A 24326-nucleotide genomic window follows, 5' to 3' on the forward strand; every position below is an offset into this window, starting at 1 on the left:
ACAGTTTTGTGTATACAGCTGCTATCCCAAACTATGTGTTTCCATGGTAACAGGAGGTCACTTTAACCCCTTTCCCCCTGTATGTAATTTGGCCGTTAGTGACCAAGTAATTTATTTTTTATTTTTTCATTACCACCTTCCGAAAGCTATAACCTTTTACATTTCTCTGTCAATGCAGCCGTATGAGGGCTTTCTTTTTTGTGGGACAAGTTGTGGTTTTTAATGGCACAGTTTGGGGGTACATATAACTTACTGTTTTATTAACTTTTTCTTAGGGTGGAATGGAAAAGTTTTTATGTTATAAATTTTTCGTCTTTCATTTTTCAGCATAAAAAACACAACTTTACTCTCTGGGTCAATACCAAATACATAGAGCTACTTTTGCGCAATAAAAACAATTTTTTTTGTGTGACGACTTGCAGGTATGATTTGGGGATACATAACACTTCTTGATTTGCTGGCAAAAAACAGCAATTCTGACCTTTTTTATGGTGTTCTCCATACAGGATAAAATTACATGATAAATGCGTAGTGTTGGTCATTACAGGTGTGGAGATACCAAATATGTGGAGGGGATTTTATTTTAGCAATTTTTTCTATTCAAAATAAAAACATTTCAATGGAAAAAGGTGTATATTTTAACTCATTTAATAAAACTTTTAAAAACTTTTTTAACCATTTAATACTCCCACAAGGGGACTTTAATAAGCAATCTTTTGATTGCTTCTATAATTCTCTGTATTGCTTATGCACTGCAAAGAATTATACTGTCATTGCTCTTCTGACAGTCACCAGCAGGCTACACCAGAGAGGCACAGCCTGCTGGGATCCACTGCAGGCAGGGCTGGGGCTTTCATTAGATCCCAGCCTGCCGAGCACAAACATTGGCACCCTGTGATCACATTAGTGGGGTGCTGACAGTAGGAGACAGATGGAGTCCACCATAGCTGCTTAGATGCTGTGGTCACTATTGACCGCAGCATCTAAAGTGTTAAATGGCCCGGATTGGCACTTCTGCCGATTCGGGCAGTTAGAGCAGGAGGCCAGCTCTCATGTGATGTGTCGGTCATTAGGGGTTAAGATACTATCCACAACCTCTTCTCTCAGTCAGTACCACAGAAGAAAACTTCTTGGAGCTGCTAATAGACAAGGTTTTCTGGGACTTAGCTCAGGGTAGGTCATCAATATCAGATCAGTGGTGGTCCTACAGCCAGCACACTCACCGATCAGCTGGTTTGGGCACTATACAGTAGATGGAAGGGGGTGTGGGGTGTCGGACCCGCCTCACCAATCTGATAGTGATGATGTATCATGTGGATAGGTCATGAATATTTAAGTCTTGGTAACTGTCTTCTTTCTTGGTAACTGTATAGACATTTATTATAGAGTCTGGTCACTGTTTTCACGTCCTGTATCTCGTTCTCATCAGATGTCCCTTCCCAGTGGTCGTCTCTACCCCCAGAACATTGGACCAAGTACCAGGTGTGTGAATGGCTTCAGTACTGCTGTGACAACCACAAGCTGGACGCCACCTGTATACCCTTCGCCCAGTTCAATGTGACCGGCCTGGAGCTCTGCAACATGAGCAAAGAAGACTTCACAGATTCGGCAGGAGCCTGCGGTCATTTTCTCTACAGTCTTCTGCAAGAAACTCGAACACATGGTAAGAAGGAACTTACACTGAGCAAAGGAGGCCCCCTAAGAAAAAAGAAAACTAGGGCGTCTCATTCCACCACCACTGTCCTATTTGGGGGCTGGAGGTGAGCACTTCTACCACCCCTCTCATTTAGGAGATGAGGGTTAGCATGACCATTAACGTTAGAGGGCTATCCCCATCTCGACATTTATAGCAAATGTACAGAAAGTTCCATACATGTCTGATGGATCTGGGTTTCACTTTCACTGGGTTTTCTCTCCATTCACTTCTATGGGAGTTCCATAAATAGCGCAGACTGTGGGAAACCAAGTCATGCCCACTTTCTGGAAAAGTTGAGAGAGTGATGACAAATGCCCAAATTTTAACTAAAAAAATTGCAACTTTTGTATGCCAGTTCCCGGGAAAAGCCATTGATAAATTTCCCCCATAGAGTTAAATGAGAACAATCTGGCTTATGCAGCCACCACTAGGGAGAGCCTCTGTCACGGATGTTCCCGTGAGAGGTGCCAGGAGATAAGTGAGACTGGCAACACGTGGTTTGATCTGACAGGTTCCTTGTGTTCGTGTCTGTGTTGTTTCTGGTAATGGCCACACCCTTTGCCTAAGGCGTTGCTAACGTGGTCATTTAACCATCCCTATTTATTGTGGCTTCTCCCACCATGCTGTGCGGTTTATAGCTTCAGTCTTGTTGTGGATTGCTGGTGCTTGGATCTCGGCAGCGTTCCTGTGCTTCCATAGGCATTTGAAGTTAAGTGTCTCCTTCCCCTGTTTATTGTTGGTGTTTTCTTGTTTTGTTCTTTTCCCTGCCATTCGTGTTTTGGCCTGAGGGAGACTCCTGTTCTTCCTACCGTTTGGAGGAACAGGTTGTCTCTTGTCCTGGCATTAGTACCAGGATACTACAGGGTGAGTTAGGACTTTAGGTTCCTGTGTATGAACCCACCTGCCTCTGGGCTCAGTTCATACTTGCAATCAGTCAGGACTTTGATTAGGGTTTCTCTAGGAGGTGACCGGCTCCTTTTCCTAGCTACCAGGCCTTTTCCCCTCACCCCCTTTCCCCCCTACGTTCGTTGTGGGTTTCCCTCCCAAAACGAAGCGTGACAGACGCTTGTGCTGAACGTATTATGTGGTATAGTTGCATCGAAGCTCAATCTTCAAACCTATATGACCTTCTTAACATATCTTCTCTGTTTATTTCCCTCCCCCAGGCATTCCATTACTTACTGGTGCAGAGGAAGTGCCGCCCCCACAAAGCGCTGACCGTAAGTGACACAACTTGTTTGGGGTTCTTAGAAAAAATTTTTAGTCTTTTCTACTCTAAGCTGAGAAAAACTGGTATGACTTGTATTGTAATTTTTTTTGTTTGCTTAAAGAGGAACTGCCACCAGTCTAGATAGGGTTTGAAAGTCCTTAGAATTCCTCTGTTAATCCCCCTGGAAATGTATGTATAAACTGACAACTGGATGCTACCGTTCCCCTTGTCAGTAGAATGTTTTCCTATAGGGACACATCCCCGTTGACAAGGGGAATGTTTGTAAATTTATTAATACATTTCCCAGAGGAAGGACAGAGGAATCTCCCAATGCATGGGTGATGTATTGCACGTCTGTTTGAGCCATAAAAGCTTTATTCACATATTCTTTATATTTTACAGGTAATGATAAAGTATTCTTAAAATCAGAACCGGTGAAACGAAACCGAGCCACCAACCAGCATCGACATGGTAAGACTGAGCGCTCACCTCTGCCAAATGTCCCCACCAAAAAGTAACATACCTGTCCAGTCTTTGATAGTGATGACCTATCCTTAGGGTGACTCCTGACGCCCCCACCGATCAGCTGAATAAGGGGGGCTGCGGTGCTCCGACATTCGCCTTGTCCCCGTCATTATTCGGCCTATGGCTCCATACATTTAGGAGCGGCTGTGCCTAGTATAGCAGCCCCACTCGAATGATGTGGATCTCATCAAAGTGCCATCAGTCAGCTGAACGGTGACAGGAGTCAGACCCCCACCAATCTGATAACAATAGACCATCAATGTTAATGGTGTCTTCCAGGGGAATCCATTTTCATTTTAAAACAAGGGGCAGAATAGGTTAAAAGTAAAAAATAATACTCACCCCTCACCAATCCCCCACCGCTGCCATTCCTGGTCCGGTCCATTTTGCTGGTCAGCTAAGGGGGGGGGGGGGGGGGGGTTACAGCTGCAGCCAGGGATGCTCAAGCTGCGGCCCTCCAGCTGTTGTAAAACTACAACTCCCACCATGCCCTGCTGTAGGCTGTCCAGGCATGCTGGGAGATGTAGTTTTGCAACAGCTGGAGGGCCGCAGGTTGGGCATCCCTAGGCTAAGCCATTTCCTATGTGTTCAGCCCAGGAAAAGGAAGCCGAGAAAAGCAAGGATCAGTGAGGCTGGGAATGATATATATATATATATATATATTTTTTTTTTAACCCATTCTATCCCTGTGACTTTTTTTATTTTAATAAATGATCCCCAGAAAATCCCTTTAATGGCATTAATAAAAAGAACACCAGACCACCAGCTTTATTAAATCAGTTTTCCGGAACTTTTATACTGATGACTTATCCTCTGGATAGGGATCGGTGGGGGTCTTACACCCGGGACCCCCGCTGATCAGTTGTTTGAGAAAGCACTCGCAGTAGCGCCGGGTCCTTTTACAGCTTTGCCTAGGTCATGTGATGTCACGTTCATCGGTCACATGTCCTGAGCGCAGATAGTGAATGGGGCTGAGATGCAATACCAAGCACAGCCGCTATAGAATGTACGGCGCTGCGCTTTGTGAGCTGAGGAAGGCTGTGGCGCTACTGTGAGTGCCGATGCCTTCTCAAACAGCTGATCGGTGGGGGTCCCGGGTGTCAGACCCTCACCAATCAGATACTGATGACCTATCCAGAGGATAGGTCATCATCCTAAGGCTTCTTTCACACGGGCGAGTTTTCCGCGCGGATGCGATGCGTGAGTTGAACGCATTGCACCCGCACTGAATCCGGACACATTCACTTCTATGGGGCTGTGCAGATGAGCGGTGATTTTCACGCATCACTTGTGCGTTGCGTGAAAATCGCAGCATGCTCTATTTTGTACGTTTTTTCACGCAATGCAGGCCCCATAGAAATGAATGGGGCTGCATGAAAATCGCAAGCATCCGCAATCAAGTGCGGATGCGGTGCGATTTTCACGCACGGTTCCTAGGAGACGATCGGGATGGAGACCTGATCATTATTATTTTCCTTTATAACATGGTTATAAGGGAAAATAATAGCATTCTGAATACAGGATGCATAGTACAATAGGGATGGAGGGGTTAAAAAATAAATAAAAATAATTTAACTCACCTCATCCACTTGTTCGCGCAGCCCGACTACTCTTCTGTCTTCTTCTTTGCTGTCCAGGAGGAAAAGGACCTGTGGTGACGTCACTGCGCTCATCACATGGTCACCATGGTGATGGATCATGTGACGGACCATGTGATGAGCGCAGTGACATCACCACAGGTCCTTTTCCTCAAAGAAGAAGAAAGAAGAGAAGCCGGGCTGCGTGAACAAGTGGATGAGGTGAGTTAAATTATTTTTATTTTATTTTTTTAACCCCTCCATCCCTATTTTACTAAGCATTCTGTATTCAGAATGCTATTATTTTTTCCTTATAACCATGTTATAAGGGAAAATAATAAAATCTACACAACACTTAACCCAAACCCGAACTTCTGTGAAGAAGTTCAGGTCTGGGTACCAAACATGCCGATTTTTCTCACGCGCGTGCAAAACGCATTAAAATGTTTTGCACTCGCGTGGAAAAATCGCGCATTTTCCCGCGACACACCCGCATCCTATCCGGCCCAAATCCATGACGCCTGTGTAAAAGAAGCCTAAAAGTCTCAGAAAACCCCTTTAATTTCCATTGAAATCCTTGGAGGAGAAGTTAGCTACTTCCTGATCTCACTCGTGAACTACACTTCCCAGTCTTCCTTGTTTTTCCACTGATAAAACTTTATCACCTTACGGGCTATAGACACAGGTGAAGGATATGCTCTGTATAAAGCCTCCTGCACACGAACACGAGCAATATGGTTGCATTGCATTAGGGGTAGAACGCTAAATTGATAGGGTAATTTCATGCGCTTGTGTGCATGCGCCATTAGGGCGGCACAGTGGTTACTACTGTTCCTTTGCATCTGGGCCAGGTTGGCAACCTTCCCCATAGAGGTTGTATTTTACGTGTTTGCCTTCTTCAGGTGGCTTTTCTTCTATGTTCCAGGCGTGCACAATTCTCATTTGTGGGAATTCCTTCGTGATCTTCTCCTGTCACCTGAGCAAAATGATGGCATCTTAGACTGGGAGGATCAGGAGCAGGGAATATTCCGCGTGGTGAAGTCCGAGGCGCTGGCACGCATGTGGGGCCAGAGGAAGCGCAACGACAGGATGAATTACGAAAAGCTCAGTAGGGCTTTGAGGTGGGTACTGGCTATACGGAGTAGTCCATATGTTTATAAAGAGCATAGATGTGTAATAATTACGGACCCCCAATCATCTGACCACCCCTTCCCATACTATGCATTTTGCTATAATATAAACAATTTTGCCATCGGCCGTGGTACAAAAGTGCTGCTTGCCCCCTGCACACACACAACCTCTCTTGGAAGCCCATACATTTTCAACAGCATTGCTGGCAATGTTCCCTTTAAACCTCTGTATCCCTGGTTAGCAAGGGTAGGGTTGATGTCTGTATGCCTGGTAGTCTAGGGCAGCGAAGGGGTTAATGTCTGTACACCTGGTGGCAGTAAAGGTTTTGGTGTCAGCATCCCTGGTAATCTAGGGAAGTGAATGGGTTAATGACAATATAGCTCTGGCCTAGAGCAGTGAAGGGGTTAATACCAGAATCCTCGGTGATCTAGGGCAGTGATGGCTTTAAAGGAGATGTCCGGCTGATACATATATTTTTTTTAAAGATCAGAATGGCAAAAGAAAAGAAAAAAGTGATACCACGTCCACTGCAGTGATACCACATCCCATTCTTACAGGGTCCCCCATGGCTCTCTGTTTCCTGATCCCTTCTAACACACAGGTAATGTCCACCCAGCCAATAACTGGGCTGAGGTAGGTCACTGCTGCCGCCATGGGTTGGCTGAGTGGGCATTCCCTGCTTGTCAAGAGGGACCAGGAAGCAGAGACCAGTGGGAACTCACTATGCATCACTTTTATTTTTCTTTTGTTATGATATTTTGACCATTCAAAAAAGAATTGAAAAAAAAAATAAAAAAATATCGGAAGAAGCCTCTTTAAACCCTTCACTGTCCTAGACCACCAGGGACTCTGAGCATTTTTTATTTACTATGCCATTATGGCCTTTTTAAAAAAAATACTCTTTGACCACCGAAAGTGAGTATATCTGGTGGTGTATGGTAGTGAAGCGGATGATGTTAGTATATCTGGTGGTCTAGCGCAGTGAAGGGGTTAATGACAGTATTCCTGGCTCTGTAGTGAAGTTAGGGAATTCATTCCAGTATCCATGGTGGTCTAGGGCAGTAAAGAGATTAGTGCTACATATCTGGGGTCTAGTGGTTACTCACCTCCTCAGACTCGATCATCACCATGGCTGTAAATTGTTACTTCCCCGCAGTGATCTGAGTGCACGGGGGGCACTGAATGGCAGTTCTCTCTTCGATCAGGTAGTGCTATGCCCAATACCTAAAAGGAAAGCCAGCATTTGGCGATGGGAGCCTGTGGACCCCCTGGCTTAGGGAGCAGACACAACTATTAGAGCTATGTCACTGTCACTCGGCCAACTCTTGTCTACCATCTGACAAAATGTATTTAGCAAACTTCCTTCAGATAGATTCTAAATCTCCCGCCGCCCCTCTTCAGGCCCATGACCACCCTCTGTAGACATTGTCTTTCTACGTTAGAAGAGATACTACAAAATCCCCTTTAATTTCTTCACAGGCACTACTACAAGACGGGCATCCTGGAGCGAGTAGATAGGCGACTGGTCTACAAGTTTGGCAAAAGCGCTTATGGGTGGCACCGTCCCGTTACGCATTGAGTGACCCCTCCGATGGCTGCTCCGGGGCAATTCTCGTAGATTCCATGAATCAAATTTCAACTTCACTGTCAGAGGATGAATATTCTCTCTGTGCAGAACTTGAACTCATCACAGAATCTGAATCATGAAGCAAGTTAATCAGTATTAGCCCAAATAATCACCCTGGATTATAAAGGTACTGTAAATAGGGGACCCACATGGGGGCCACAGGTTGTGTCGGGTATGTCAGGTAACTGAATAGGGCTGAGCTGCAATACCAGACACAACCCGAGGACGGCTGTGGCGCTGTTTCTATAAGAAAGCAGCAATGTTTTCATCATCCCCTACAACCCCTTGTGAGTGCCTACAGGAGCCGACACTAGAGGCCAGGGGGCAATGTTGGCTCAATAGTGCCCCTGCCTCAAATATGTTCTGAGAAATGTCTCCTGTTCATCGCCTCCTGAAATCACGTCTTTGTGCAACTTAGTCCCTTGCAAGTGAATATGCCGCAATACCAAAAAAGGCCACTATACAACGTATGGCGCTGTTCGTACAGCTGATTAGTGGGGTGTCAGGAGTCAATCAGATATTGACTATAATGACCTATCCTGAGGTCATCAATATTTGCATCCCGGATAACCCCTTTAAGCTTGACCTCTTGCTCCTCCTACCTGACTTATATTAATTGTTGTCTTTCCCATACCTCTAAATATTTTAATTCTATATCAATTTAAAGGGGCTGCCCAGGATTTTACTACTGATGGCCTGTCCTGAGGATATATGTGGTCGGTGGGGGTCCGACACCTGCCAGCCCTGCCGATCAGCAGTAGCTCGATTACACAGCGCCATCCTCTGTGTAGTGGACGGAGCTGGTAACTGCACCGCTGCTCCCAGCAAAGTCAATACTGCCGTAACCAGCTCCTTACACTACAAAATGGACAGGGCTGTTTAGTTCTGGAGCTGACTTCCAGCATCGGGGCCAACCCGAAATAGCTGATCGATAGGGGTGCGGGGGTGTCAGCATCCTGTCGACAATGCCTTTAAGCTCCACCCTGTTCCACCAAGCAACGCCCTCAAATTGCATAGAAAAACTCATTTGAATGCAAATCTGCATAAGCCCCGCCTCTGCAGAGCCCTGTCCACAATACAGTATTGCAATGAATATGTTAGTCCTGCTTCTATACAGACAATGTGTGAATGGTTGTATGTAAAAATGTGAATATATACGTGTCAATAATATTTTTATGCCAAACCAAATAAATATATATTTAACATCCAGGAGTTGAATTCTTGGCTTCGCACTTTGGGTTTCATGCTCTACGCGGCAGAAAAATTCACATACTTCTCACAGCTGTGGGACTGCTACAATTGTATCCAGTGTGGACAATCCCCCGCGAACACAGCAGTGTGCAAATCCAATGCCCGTGCTGAGTGTTTGCTGCAATGTGTTAGTAAATGTATCAGCCCTAGACCATTGTCGACTGGATACAACGGTACCAAACCCTCAACAGCGAGTAGGACTAGGTCAATGCTATTTTCAGCTTCTGGATGTAAGTAAGAATGGTCCCATTACCAGGGCCGTCTTTAATACTGATTGGACCCTGGGCAAGAATTTACTTGGGCCCCCTGGACCCCGCCTTTCCACACACTAGCATGCAATCACGCCCTCCACACACACAAATAATCCACACACCTCGTAGAGTAGTAAACTTTAAGGCCTCTTTCACACAACAGTTTTTTTTCCGTTTACGTTTTTGCGTTCTGTATACGGTCCGTATACGGAACCATTCATTTCAATGGTTCCGCAAAAAAAAACGGAATGTACTCCGTATGCATTCCGTTTCCGTATCTCTATTTTTCCATTCCGCTGAAAGATAGAACATGTCCTATTATTGCCCGCAAATAACGTTCCGTGGCTCCATTCAAGTCAATGGGTCCGCAAAAATAAAACGGAACACATACGGAAATGCATCCGTATGACTTCCGCATCCGTTCCGTTTTTGAAGAACCATCTATTGAAAATGTTATGCCCAGCCCAATTTTTTCTATGTAATTGCTGTACACTGTATATGCCATACGGAAAAACGGAACAGAAACGGAAGCAAAAAACGGAACAACAGATCCGTGAAAGAGGCCTAATAATGATTCGTGGCCACTAGAGGTGTAATGTAAATACTGACTTTTTTTTCTGAAAAGGCAGTGTTTCCATTAAAAAGCTTGCAGAGACGCGCTATAGACACCAGAACTACGGCGTTTAGCTGTTGTGGTTCTGGTGACTATAGTGTCCCTTAATATAGAGGGGAAAAAAGAATCAGCACAAAAGTATCAAATAAAATGACTGTATCATTATTCTAAAAATTAACCACTTCACAATAACCATTTCCCCCTTCCTGACAGAGCCTAATTTAGCAAATCTGACATGGGTCACGTTATGTGGTAATAACTTTGGAACGCTTTTACTTATCCAAGCCATTCTGAGACCGTTTTCTCATGACACATTGTACTTCATGACAGTGGTAAATTTGAGTCTATATATTTCACCTTTATTTATAAAATAATCAAAAATTTACCAAAAATTTTGAAAAATTCTCAATTTTCAAAATGTACATTTCTCTACTTTTAAAACAGAAAGTGTTACCTCATAAAATATTTATTACTTAACATTCCCCATATGTCTACTTTATGTTGGCATCATTTTGGAATTGTCATTTTAACTTTTTTTAGGACGTTAGAATTGTAGAAGAAATTCTTAAGAAAATTTCCAAAACCCACTTTTTAAGGACCAGTTCAGTTCTGAAGTCACTTTGTCGGGCTTACATTGTGGAAACCCCCCATAAATGACCCCATTGTAGAAACTACACCCCCAAAGTTACTCAAAACACCGATCTCAAACCCAAACCCGCGGGGAAAAATTTAGCATTTTCCCGACACGCACCCGCATCTTTTCCCACACGTCACCCCCAACGCCCGTGTGAAAGAGGCCTTACAGTAGAAACTCCCAAAAAGTGACCCCATTTTGTAAACTAGGGGATAAGGTGCCAGTTTTATTGGTACTATTTTGGGGTACATATAATTTTTAATTGCTCTAATTTTCATTTTTTGTGAGGCAAGGTAACAAAAAAATTGCTGTTTTGGCACTGTTTTTATTTTTTACAACATTCATCTGACAGGGTAGATCATGTGCTATTTTTATAGACCAAGTAGTTACGGACGCAATGATATCAAATATGTCTACTTTCTTTTGTTTGTTTGTTTCAGTTTTACATAATAAAGCATTTTTGAAAAAACAAATTATGTTTTTATTTTTCTGCCGATCGTCTGGTGCAGGGGCTCGTTTTTTGCAGGAAGAGTTGATGTTTTTATTGGTTCCATATGATTTTTTCATCATTCATTATCAGTAATGGCCAGTTCGCATTGTTTGCCCGCGAACATATGCGGGCTGCCATCTTTTTTTACAAGTCCTTACCTGTGTCTGTGCGCGAGCCGGTCTAAAAACAAGTGCAATCAGCGGGAGCAGGCAGTACCGAGAACAGCCCGATGAAGCCCCCGGTGGCTGTTCTCGGAACTGCCTGCTCCCGCTGACCGCACTTGTTTTCAGACCGGCTCGCGCACAGGCACAGGTAAGGGCTTACCTATGTCTCGCCAGACTTGTGAAAAAAGATGGCAGCCTGCATATGTTCGCGGGCGAACAATGCGAACTGGCCATCACTGTTTATAATTTCACTTTATGGGGCAAGGTGACCAAAAAAATTGGTTGTTTTAGGACAGTTTTTATTTATTTCTTTTTACAGCGTTCACCTGAGGGGTTAGGTCATGTGACATTTTTATAGAGCTGATCGTTACGGACGTGGAAATACCTAATATGTATACTTTTTCTTATTTATTTAAGGTTTACACAATAATAGCATTTTTGAAACCAAATAAATTATGTTCTAGTGTCTCCATAGTCTGAGAGCCATAGCTTTTTTAATTTGCTCCTCTCCCCCCTTCTTCCTAGTGCCTCCCATAATGTACCAGTATAAAATGCCCTATATATAGTGCTCCAGTAGATGCCTTCAGTGTCCCCCATAATTTGCAAGTATAAAATATCCCTTCTTTGTGCCCCCCATAGATGAGCCCATAGTACTCCTCTCTCCCCTTTCCTATAGTACCCACCATAATGTGCCCCAGTATGAAATACCCCTTCTTTGTGGCCTCAGTAGATGCCCCCAATAATGTGCCAGTGAGAAGTGCCCCCATAGATGCCCCCACAGTGCCCTTCAATAATGTGCCAGTAAGATGTGCCCCCATAGATGCCTCCCAATCATGTGCCAGTAAGTAGTACCATATAAAAAAATAAACACTCATACTTACCTCCATCAGGCTGGCAGCGATGCGATGCAGGCCTCTTCCGGCCTGTACGCTGCCTGCATCGGTCTCTGATAGGCTGCAGGCGGAATAGGGAATGGAGACGCCTCTCCCTCCCCTGCCCCGCCGCAGCGCATCTGTATCGCTGTCCTGGGCCGCGCCACCAGGGGCCACCCCCCCCCCCCCACGCTACTTCACTGGCCAGCGGGGCTCAAGAGGCAGCTGCCTTGGGCCCCCCAGGAGCAACTTGGCCCGGGGCAGCTGCCCCTTTTGCCCCACGTTAAAGACGGCCCTGTTCCCATTCACTGGCAAAAAGCAGAGATCTTAAAATCAGTGAGGAGCTGAAACAAAGATAGAAAGTGGCAGATTTATTTTCCATATTGCAATGGTTCAGCTTTATTTAAGGGTGGGAAACCCCTTTAAGGGAACTAAATCTGGGTTTGAGACTTTAAAGGGGTGTGAAATCTGGACAACCACTGTCAACATTTGACTGCAACGGAGGGGATTCGGATTGCTTCCAGTGCTTCCAGTGCTTCCAGTGCCTCCGGTCACATTGTCCTAGCGTTTGCCTCTAGCTTCCACCAGGGGGAGCTCAATGCACATCGATTTTTACAGTCCCCATTGAGTTCTGTAGTAGCTGTTTATATCCACAGTGAAGCCTTTGGTCCTTAGAGCTGGCACAGAGGGTACAGTGAGGTGACAAGTTTAGCTCTGCTGCATCATTAGTTTTATACCAGTTGTGAGGCTGGACAGTATAGAAAAACGCCTTGGCCTCTCTGGTGGCCTGGACCAAGTGCGCATAGACTGATGCTTTTTCCTATAGTGTGCAAGCACGGCCATGCTGCTGGATCGCAGGGTTATCGTAACCCCTGGATATGAGCAGTGTATAACGTGATGGAAAAATGAATCCAGCCAGCAAAGGAAGCAATATGGACGCTCACAATACATTAGTAAGTGTCTTGTACTAACTTTCTCTACATGATAAATGCTACTTGCTCAAGTGAGAGAACTCCTTTAAGGAGGATCTGTCCCCTCTCCTGACATGTCTGTTTTAGTAACTACCTGCATTCTCCATGTAATAACTATTCTGGAGCATCTATACTCATGACTGTGCTGTGCATTCCTTTATTATTCCTGCTAGAAGTTTATCAATTCATTGCAAGCAATTTGCTATAAAGGTCCAGCTGGGTGTTTTCAGTTGGGGGGGGGGGGGGGGGCGGGTCCCGGCACAGCCGGACACTGGCAGCACTGATTGGATAATGACACCCCTCCTCCTAACTGGTAGCACCCAGGTCGACCTTCATTGGAAACTGCTAGTAATTTATTCAGAACTTTGTAGATGGAATAATAGAGGTTGGGTAATAGATGCTCCAGAATTGTTATTACATGGAGAATGCAAGGCAGACAGGGTGCAGCTCCTCTTTAAAGGGGTATTCTGGTTAAGATGAGTTATTCCCAGTTTGACCCTCACCGATCATGAGAACGGGGGTCTTATGTCCACATGTAGATGGAGCGGTAGGTCGAGCATGCACACTGCAGCTTGAGTCAGAGGTCATGGGACTGGATCTGGATAGCTAAGCGCACACTCAACATGTCACTCCACTCCTATGGGGGCATAGGATTCTTGTTCTCGTGATTGGTGGGGGGTCCCAGCGGTCGGACCCCCACGATCTAACAGTTGGGTCAGAGATTAACTGGAATACCCTTTTACTGGTGATATTGGGGCTCAGACAAAAGACCAGTCATATGTCTACCTTACGCATATAAAAAGAAGCATAAAAAAGATTCCATCCTATAAAAAAAATATCTATATATAAAACTTTTTCTTCCAAGTAAATCCAGTAAAACAAGCTGAGGCTGCGTCAGCAGCCCGGGACGTCTGGTGAGATGATCTGTGGTTCCAATATTTCCATAGGTACGGCAAGGGTTAAATTTGTCGGGAAACTGTTATCTTCTATCTGAGATCACCTTCACAGTCCCCATGGTCCATTCAGGAGGAACATCGAGTGTAACTATGCAGCGGTTCCTAAAGAAGGGATAGAAAAACACTTTAGTGCAGGACTAATTAATATTTTTTTTTTGCTTTATTAAAGGAGCTCTCTACCCTGGACAATCCGTTTATTTTTTTGCTAGGAAGGTCTCCTGGCTAAAGGTTAATCATAGAGTGTCCTTCTGCTGGAGATCTGAGCAACTGGCAGTAGGCGAGAAACATACGAGCACATGCTCAATTTCCCTACAGCGCACCTACAGGGCAAATGGAGCATTACACCCTGCTCATTGAAATCAATGGGCTTTTCATGTAATGCAATGAGACGCTGGGTCCTCCAGACAGGGATGCTCTCTTTCGCTTTCTGCTATTAACAGTGGAGATTTTGGGGGGCTCGGGACAGGATTACAGCCATCGTCTCAGTGCACATTGGGGGCTAATATTGTGTATTATGAGCGGCTACCTTCTTTCCACCAGCCTTGTTGTGCTTGTCCAGCAGAGTTTGGATACGGGCACCATAGTCCGGGTCCACAGCTCGGAAATTTTTCAGCTTAAAGAAAAAAATATAATAATAACATTTAATTCATGGTGCAGGGTCGGCACTGAGAGAGATGAGCGAAAGGAAATCCTAATGAATTCAAAAGCACACTGAGATGGAGGATGACTGCTGCCAGGCGGCTCAGTCACAGCTCATTTTTTTTCTGATACAGAGCACCAAATCCCCTGCATAGAGTTTAAAAGGGTTGTGCAATAACTACATAAAATACAATAAAAAAAATAAGTAAAAATAAATATTTTTTTATAAAATAATAATATAAATAAAAATAATATAACTTAAAAATAATAAATACATAAATAAATAAAATAACAATTAATTAAAAAGTATAATTAAATAAAAAATATTATAAAATAATAAAATAAATAAAAATAATATGACTATTTTTTTTATTAAAAAAAAAAAAAACATACTCACCCCTTTTCTCCTCGGCTGATTGCTCCAGTCCTAACGTGACATCATGTGTACACCAAGTCACCATGCATCCAATCACTGTTCTCCGCTTTTTTTTCGGGATGTAACTACTGAGGCCAGTAATTGGTGTGCATAGAACAGCCAGGAAGGGATGTGTGACTTTTTTTTTAGGATATTTACTGCTGCCTCCCCCCCAGTATCTATTTATATCAGACAATCCCTTTAATAAGACATTTCTTGCAGTCTGTAGCCACCACTAGGTGGAGCTGACGAGCTTACTGCATATTATTTTTTATTGAGTTCATTGTCTACACAGTATGCCGTGAGCTCCCTCTAGTGGTGGACTGGGTGTTACCAATTTATTCATAAATATACAGGAGGAATTACAGAGGAACAGCACGACACAGAGTTACTGGATATGAGAACTGTGCACCAGAAAACAGGAATGTACTAAAATAGACATGTCAGGGTCTCATCGAGTTCTGTCATGGACACTTACTGCTCTTTCTTGGATGAAGATCTGTGCATCCTTCAGGCTTAGGGCGATGTTTTCGCACACTCTCTGGCGCTCGTCTTCATTCAGCGTTTTATTGTAGAAAATTCTTGCCTGAGAACGAACGTTGATGATGTCACTAATGATGGCGACATGTTCGCCTCATCCATATTTACATAAAAGTTTGTAGGTGGCAAAGCCTTCTGGGACTATGGGAGTCATTCACAGCAGTGGGTGGCAGACCTGAGTTCAAAAGATCTCAACCCTGTCCTTTTAGCATGAATAGATGTCAAGTTGCGGCTTTCTCTCGTCCCCATGCTTTACACTGCAGCTCATTTCACATTGAGATAGACCTAGAATCCATCCGTTCTATACATTAATGACAATGACTCATTATTTTACCACCCACATGATAGTACCACTCAATGACCCCCTTCTCCCTCACCTGAGACACATTGTCGTCATCACAGCTATCATGGCGGGTGATGTCTCCAGAGGTGGGGAAGGCACTTTCATTGCACTTGCGATCATCTCGCGGAGAACTGAAGCTGTTTGGGTAATAATTTGGGACAGTACCTACAGAAAAAGATTTCAGGGATTTACAGCATTCATTGCACAGATCGTATAAAGTCTAGCAATGTCTGCCATTACATACAACATTCATTGTATGATGCAGGATACAGAAGCAATGATCTGATTGGTTGGTATGTAAGCAAGAATGTTCCCATTCGCTGACAGCTAGCATTGGTCTTGCAAATGGTGAGGAATCGAACCAGAAAGTACATTGGAAAGTTGTAGAATTGTTAAAGGGGGTATTCCCATCTGATACATTGATGCCATCGATCTCGGATAGGTGCGGGTCCCACCTTTGGGAGCAGCTTCTATCTCCAGAACGGAACCCCTGAAGTGAACAGAGAGCAGCTGCGCGTGTGCGGCCAACCTTCGTCCACCGCTATGGTAGTTCCGAAAGATGGCGAGCGCTCACTCGGCTATGAACGTCAGTCCCATAGCGTTGAATAAAGAGGAAGCCATGCTTGGGCAGAGCGCTCGCTCAGCTACCTTCACAGCCCCAATGGAGAGAACGCTGGGCACACGCGGTATGCCCGTTCTCTAGATAGTAGAGGTGGTACCCTCCCCTGTCTGACATTGATGGCATAATCTAGCAATGTCAATGCCCATCAATGTTTCAGATGGGTCAACCCCTTTAATTACATAGCAATTAAAAGGGTGATCCAATTCTAAAAATGCCCCCCCCCCCAATAGATGATACTTACCCCGCTCCCCGTCACCCGCGTCAATCCAGATCCCAGCACGGCCGCCACTGCGTCTCTCCGTCGCTCTGATCAAAACCTCTCGCGACGGGGGGAGGGGGTGCAGCGAATAGCAGGCCGCGACAGTGACTAGCCTCCTTGCATCATGGATGACATCACCCGCGATGCTAGGGAGGCTGGTCACCGTCGCGGCCTGCTATTGGCTGCACCCTCATCACTGGATGTTTTGTTGCGAGATGCAGCGGCGGCCGTGCAGGGATCCGGAGTGACGAGGATGCCGGGGAACGGGGTAAGTATGCTCTAGAGCAGGGATGCCAAACCTGCGGCCCTCCAGCTGTTGCAAAACTACAACTCCCACTATGCCCTGCTGTAGGCTGTTCAGGCATGCTGGGAGTTGTAGTTTTGCAGCAGCTGGAGGGCCGCAGGTTGAGCATGCCTGCTCTAGAAGAAAGGGGGGTGCATTTTTAGAATTGGATAACCCCTTTAAACTTTATTACATAAAACTGGAAAATCCCTTTAAGAATCTTCTGTTATAATCATACGGAGCCGGAAACTGCCAAAGGCTGATCCTGATGTGTGGAGGGCAGATGACAGCAGCAGCGGCGGGGAGGGTCAGCATGTGACAATCATGAATCAAAGAACAGGAGAAATCTGCTGACTCTTACATAACACGAGGAGGAAGGTCATGGAGACAAAAGCTAAGGTTGTTGTGAGTCCAGACAAGGGGTCATGAAGGAGCATACACTGCCAGGGGGGCTAGATGCCAACGAGCCCCCCTGTGTTGTTTAGGGTGTTTAGATACAAGGCTAGGACAGCAAACTGAATCTATACCCTGGAGCAGTGGTGGGCAAACTTTTTTGTCAACTGAGCCAAATATCGCCAAAACCACGATTGAAATTTCTTTTGAGAGCCACATTTTTAAAACCTAAAATATTGCGTCAAAAGTACCAGTGAGGACTATTAGGGCTCATGCACACGACCGTGTGCCCGCCGTTGCCATATTGCAGGCTGCATACGGCGGGTCCGCAATACACGGGCACTGGCCGTGTGCAGCCCGCATCATGGACCCATTCACTTCAGCATGCGCTACTTTTTTGCGGTGCGGGCAGTCGGATGCGGATCGCGAACCCCATTCAAGTGAATGGGTCCTCGATCCTCATGCAGCTGCCCCATGGTCTGTGTTCGTGCATTGCGGTCCGCAGCACAGGCACGGCGCCCTTACATTCGTGGGCATGAGCCCAGAGTGTGTTTTTACATACTTTTATATGTACTTTCTTTTATTTGGATCTTGATTATTATTTCATTTTATCTTTATCATTTTTTACTTTTATCAAACTTGTCTGCAGATATGGATGACGCACTGATGGAGAATATCTGTGGATGACGCACTTATGGGGGATATCTGTGGATGACGCACTGATGGAGAATATCTGTGGATGACGCACTTATGGGGGATATCTGTGGATGACGCACTTATGGGGGATATCTGTGGATGACGCACTTATGGGGGATATCTGTGGATGACGCACTTATGGGGGATATCTGTGGATGACGCACTTATGGGGGATATCTGTGGATGACGCACTTATGGGGGATATCTGTGGATGACGCACTTATGGGGGATATCTGTGGATGACGCACTTATGGGGGATATCTGTGGATGACGCACTTATGGGGGATATCTGTGGATGACGCACTGATGGAGAATATCTGTGGATGACGCACTTATGGGAGATATCTGTGGATGACGCACTTATGGGGGATATCTGTGGATGACGCACTTATGGGGGATATCTGTGGATGACGCACTTATGGGGGATATCTGTGGATGACGCACTTATGGGGGATATCTGTGGATGACGCACTTATGGGGGATATCTGTGGATGACGCACTTATGGGGGATATCTGTGAAGGGCACTTATGGGGGATATCTGTAGCATAAGATGCTATATATGTGCCCTCCACAGATATCCCCGATAAGTGCCCTCAACAGATATCCCCCATAAGTGCGTCATCCACAGACATCCCCCATAAGTGCGTCATCCACAGATATTCTCCATCAGTGCGTCATCCACAGATATCCCCCATAAGTGCCCTCCACAGATATCCCCCATAAGTGCCTTCTAGTAAGTAAAGTAATGTATTAGTGGGGGGAAGGGAGGAGGCAGGGACACTTGCGGCGGGGCCGGTGCAGTGCCCGGCGCTGTGCACCCACCGGGGGCAGCTCCTACCTTTCTGCTGCAGGACATTTCGCTCCAAGTCTCCTGAGCGGCGGCCTCTTCACCACTCCACCACTCCTCACATGGCCGGCAGTGGGCAGCCGAACTAGAGCGCCGCTGCCCGCCCTTCTGCTGCTGTGCGCAGTGTGACATCTCTCCCTCCGTCATGCGCCTCCTGCCCTGCCTGCCTGCTTCATTCATAAAGTGGAAGGAGCAGACACACGGGGCAGGAGGCGCATGACGGACATTTTACAAGCAGCTTGAGAGGCGCGATATGACTGCGCGGCCGCCCACCCGCACCAAAGAGCCGCATTGAAGGTCCTAGAGGCGCTTGTGGCTCGCAAGCCGCACTTTGCCGACCACTGCCCTGAAGGAAGTTAAGTCTGCGCAGGACCAAGGGTCCATTCACACGACCGTATCCCTTTTGCCACGGATCCACAAAATACAGATGCGGTCTGTGTGCATCCCACACTTTTTTGCGGCCCCATTAAGAAAAGAAAAAAGAGCTGCAAACAGACAAAAATAGGACATGTTCTATCATTTGAGGCTCGGCCTCACGGATGCGGACGGCACATAGATGACATTTGTGTACTGTCTTCCTATTTTTTGCGGCCCCAGAATGGGTCTGCATGCAATAGCCAAAAATGCGGATCGGATGAATACGGTTGTGTGAATAAATAAACCCTAAGTCCTATATCACAAATGCTACCCCCCTATAGGTCTGTATCTATGGATGTCTCAGCGTAAGCTTTACTGAAAGGATGTATGACAACAGCCCTGCCCTAATTTACTGAGTGTTACTTTTGTCAGCCATAGAAAAGGTAGGCGAGTTATCAAGTAACTGGCCTACCTTTTAATAAGGAAATGGGGTACTAATGTATGGTTACAACAGAAGAAAATAGAAATGACTGCTATACACCTTTCTACCACCAGGTGGCATGCAGAGTATTATGATGAGCTTCCGAAAGTTTTGGTGATGGAAATGTTTCACAGCACACCTTGTGGCCAAGCACAGTACTGCAGATAGAATGTTTTTTCGGGAAACATTATCATTACTTATCTATTAGGACAAACCCTTGTCAGCAGGCACGTCCCTGACAATGACATGTCCCTAACATCTGATTGCTAGGGGAGCAGTACCCTGAAAGCGTAGTCTAAAGCTTCTAAAGTCTAGTGTAATACATGTGCGATGCCCCAAGGCGTTGCATATCATGTATGTAGCATATGGCCTCAAGGGATGGCTAACCTCCGGCACGCCAGCAGTGGTGAAACTACGACTCCCAGGATACTCCATTCATTTCTATGGCGTTCTGAGAACAGCCAAGAAAGTGTTCATCTTGGGAGTCGTAGTTTTACTACAGCAGGAGTGCCGGAGGTTAGCCATTACATCCCTAAGATGAGGGTATAACTATTCCCTCTGCATCGGCTAGCTACACAACTGGACACAGATCCATGCCATACACCTTTCTACCACTAGGTGGCGAGCAGAGAATTATTGGAGAAACCTATGTATGATTTGGTTATAAAAAGGTTAACAGCACTGCTTGTGGCCAAACTTAGTACTGCAGTTAGAATAGTTTATGGGGAAATATTCCCATTACTTATCTATTTGGACAACCCCTTGTCAGCAGGCAAGCATCTGATTCTGGCATGAGGTGCCACTAACATCTGATAGTAAGGGCAGAGTAGCCTCAAAGCAAAGACTATGGGGCAGCATGGTGGCTCAGTGGTTAGCACTGGCCTTGTAGCATTGGGATCCCAGGTCAGCTTGATGCTAATGTCTGTAAAGCGCTGCAGAATATAGTAGTGCGTAAAAAATTAAAATAAAAAGCCTCTAAGGCAGGCATCCTCAAACTGCGGCCCTCCAGCTGTTGCAAAACTACAACTCCCACAATGCCCTGCTGTAGGCTGATACCTGTAGGCTGTTCAGGCATGCTGGGAGTTGTAGTTTTGCAACAGCTGGAGGGCCGCAGTTTGAGGATGCCTGCTCTAAGGCCTAGTGTAATACACGTATAGTATCCCAAGGCATGTCATGTATGTGACATATGGCATATGCCCTAAGGTGAAGGTACCATTATGCCCTCTGCACCCGCCGCATGGCTACACAACTGGACATAAAACCGTGCACCATATTTGTCGGAGAATCCCTCCCCCCCCCCCCCCATAGCCCCGGCAGAAGCCCCCTTACATGGAGCACTGAAGAGGCACATAGGACCATCCTGCTGATAGTTGGAGACATGTGCAAACTTCCTGGGGCAGTTGACAGGTAGATGCAAATAATTAGCTCCAAGGCGATGTCTGTGTGTATCTGGGTAGGAGAAGAGACGTCCCTGTGAGAGGATACAAGACATTGTTACAGACCAGGTATTAGTGCTGCAGAATGCCAACCGCTGCCATAGATGCACACTTGCCGCCAGGGCTGGATCCAGATACAATGGGGCGACACGTATGGTATTGCATTACACTAGGTCTCCAAAAGCCCGCCCCAATGTTACCAGCCCATAATAGTGACATATTCTAAAAGTCAGCTAGGTACGGTAGCATTGTACACACAGTATATTGGGCTTCAAACAGTGGAGAGGTGGCTGAACATTCTCCAAAAGTAGGGGCACATCTTACAACACTGTTTAGCCTGGGCCTCAGAAAATTTGTATGCTAATTATATTTACTAAAAACTAGTATGAAATTTGATGTTTTGCCACTAGATGGAGACATACCACCACCTCCTACTATCAGCTGCCCTGATACTGGATCCAGTGGCTGCACCATTGTCTGTCATAGTCACTAGTGTTGAACGAATCGAAGTATCCGAAGTAGACTTCGATCTGAATTTCAGGGAACATTCGATACGCCAAATTTCCTCATGCTTCGTGGTAAGGAATCATTTTTACCTGAAATCGCCTTAAAAAAAAACATAATACTCGCCTTATCCATTTGAGCATGAAGAGGCCGCCGCAGCCATCTTGCTTGAAGATCCAGCGCGAAGTCTCATGTGCAGTGACGTAGGACGTCGCCATGCCAGCCAGCGTGATGACGTGATCACGCATTGCGTGAGATTTCGTGTTGGCTCTTCAAGCAAGATGGCCGCGGCGACCTCTTCACGCTCAAATGGATAAGGTTAGTTTTTTTTTGTTTTTTTTAAAATGATTTACCCCTTAAAGGCCTTAAAGGGGTTCTCCGGGCTTTCACTATTGAGGACTCAGGATAAGTCATTAATATCAGATCGGAGGGAGTCCGACACCCGGCACCCCCGCCGATCAGCTGTATGAGGAGACGGCGTTCGCAGCGCGCGCGAACCGTCTCCCTTCTCTCTTCCTGTCCGCTGCTACTGTCTATGGTCTTTGCGATAGACAGCCGCAGTGAGCAGGGAGAGAGACGGGAGGCGGCATGTGCGCAGAGTGGACGCCGTCTCCTCATACAGCTGATTGGCGGGGGTGCCGGATCTGATATCATGAGAATAGGTCATCAATAGTAAAAGCCCGGACAACTCCTTTAATAGTAATCTCAGATGCCGCGATCAGTGATGAACGCGGCATCTGAGGGGTTTAATGATGGGGTGGGGGGGCAGCACAATCACCGTTCCCCATCATTGCACCCACTAGTTGCAAAGAAATGCGAAGTAATTCATTATAAAGCTTATTTGTCTGTAAAATTGGATGGAAAGCGTCGGGGTTTACTAGATCTTCCCAGTGCATAATATAATAAAGTATAAAATAATAAAAGCCTGTGTGCTCTGGAGCAGATTGTGGCGTGGCATACGGTCAGCTGTTCCCACCGAGGCACAGTAGTTACTAGCGGCAAGGAACTCCGGCAGGCTGTTCTGGCGGGTGACAGGTCGTGCTTGTATTCCGGCCGCCTCTCTGCAGGTTTGCCGTGCTGCCGCCAGAACTCCAGCCCACCCCCATTATAGTCAATGGGGCCGGAGCAGTAGTCCGGAGGCTCGCGTGCACTAGCGGAAGCACGGAACAGCCTGCCGGAGTCCCTTGCCGCTAGTGTGAAACTACAGGGGTGCAGAGGCAGCAGTTGCACCGATCCCTGGTGGCTAAGGGGGTCCAAAACCCTTCAGGCCACATGAGAAGTCACCAGCATTTTAAATGGCACGTGGTGGGGCCCCTGTTCCAGATTTTGCACTGGGGCCCAGGTACTACAGTGAGCTGATCACAGTTTAGTTTAGTGAATGTTCCCACCTGCAGCATTTTATCCGGGCTGGCCTCAATCCCCGGCGGCATGTTGCTGGGGTCAAATGCAATCTGTTCCACTTGGGCAAAGTAATTCTCAGGATTCCTGTTGAGTACCAGCTTACCCACGGGGATCAGGGGGTAATCCTTATGAGACCAGACCTTGGTAACAAAAAACAAAACAAAAAAACAAGTTCAATATGGTGAATCCTACATTTCCATATCATTCTAGCCATGCACCCCCCTTTGTATCTATCTGATCATCTCACAATTTTCTATTTTTCCATAAGGAACACGATCAATGCCCGAGGCGGCTGTTTCTTCCTTAATTAGCATAGCTGCCAACAGTTCAGAATTTGCAGGGAGACCCCGGGCAAATTCGGCCGTCCTGGGGCAAAAATGGTTAGGACATATGTAAACCTCCCCAAAAGTTAATGCTCCTGGGCAGGGCTTACATATCCCAAATTTATCAACTACCATGTTATATATAAGTAAGAGATAGCACCATACCTCTCGGAGCTGTAATACCATATGTGCCCTGTTCTTGAGGAAAGCAATCCTCGACAGCCACTTTAGCCTCTTTGTTTCAAAGGTTGGGTCTTCTATACATTACAGCATAAACCCTACTGAAATTACTGGGATCAAAGTTATTTAACCCCATAGAGGCACATGGCATCTGGGAGGTTAGCCAGAGGCAGGAGGGCAGGCTTCTCTCTGTCCTCCAATCGGCACCTTCGTGGCGGAATCACGGGATGCCGATCGGCTGCTATGGCAGCTTGGGACCTTCTGAAGGCTCCTAGGTCTGCCATAGTAAGCTTCCTGTTGAGCACTGTCAATCAAGAAGGAGAGGGAGGGGCTGGCAGAGGGAAGAGGAGAAGTAGGGGTGCACAGAGTGGCTTGGGCCCGCCCTAAGTGCACTTAACTGCTCATTTGCATATGGATTAAAAGTACCCAGAATGAAGCAACGGATGGGTAATTAAAAGGCATCGTTACATTCAGCTGAGCCTAGAAGGCATTGTGCCTGAATTTTCAGACTTTAAATGGTGGAGACCCCAAGGCGATTGCCGTTATTGCCTAGCGTCACGCCATTAAAGAACTACGTGACCTTAAGGATGTCGTGATAAAACTGGCGGAGAAAGGGGGAAATGTTGTGTTGTGGCCGG

The 24326-nt window shown here is 46.1% G+C and overlaps 2 protein-coding genes across 2 annotated transcripts in view; one reads left to right on the forward strand and one right to left on the reverse strand.

Moving 5' to 3' along the window:
- The window catches only part of ELF5 (E74 like ETS transcription factor 5), a 30489-nt gene extending 21516 nt beyond the window's left edge, over positions 1 to 8973 (forward strand). Inside the window, exons 3-7 of the mRNA XM_044270390.1 lie at positions 1430 to 1663; positions 2863 to 2916; positions 3309 to 3377; positions 5934 to 6129; positions 7619 to 8973. Of these exons, the coding sequence (XP_044126325.1) occupies positions 1430 to 1663; positions 2863 to 2916; positions 3309 to 3377; positions 5934 to 6129; positions 7619 to 7718 (653 nt within the window). The 3' untranslated portion in view covers positions 7719 to 8973. The remainder of the gene's footprint in view (positions 1 to 1429; positions 1664 to 2862; positions 2917 to 3308; positions 3378 to 5933; positions 6130 to 7618) is intronic.
- Positions 8974 to 13840: 4867 nt separating this feature from the next.
- The window catches only part of LOC122920154 (catalase-like), a 36692-nt gene continuing 26206 nt past the window's right edge, over positions 13841 to 24326 (reverse strand). The window contains exons 8-13 of the mRNA XM_044269378.1: positions 23173 to 23325; positions 21174 to 21315; positions 15940 to 16070; positions 15501 to 15608; positions 14495 to 14581; positions 13841 to 14070 (exon numbers count right to left, since the gene is read on the reverse strand). Coding sequence (XP_044125313.1) covers positions 14035 to 14070; positions 14495 to 14581; positions 15501 to 15608; positions 15940 to 16070; positions 21174 to 21315; positions 23173 to 23325 — 657 coding nt within the window. The 3' untranslated portion in view covers positions 13841 to 14034. The remainder of the gene's footprint in view (positions 14071 to 14494; positions 14582 to 15500; positions 15609 to 15939; positions 16071 to 21173; positions 21316 to 23172; positions 23326 to 24326) is intronic.

Source organism: Bufo gargarizans, chromosome 10, assembly GCF_014858855.1.
Source record: "Bufo gargarizans isolate SCDJY-AF-19 chromosome 10, ASM1485885v1, whole genome shotgun sequence".
Lineage (NCBI taxonomy): Eukaryota > Metazoa > Chordata > Amphibia > Anura > Bufonidae > Bufo > Bufo gargarizans.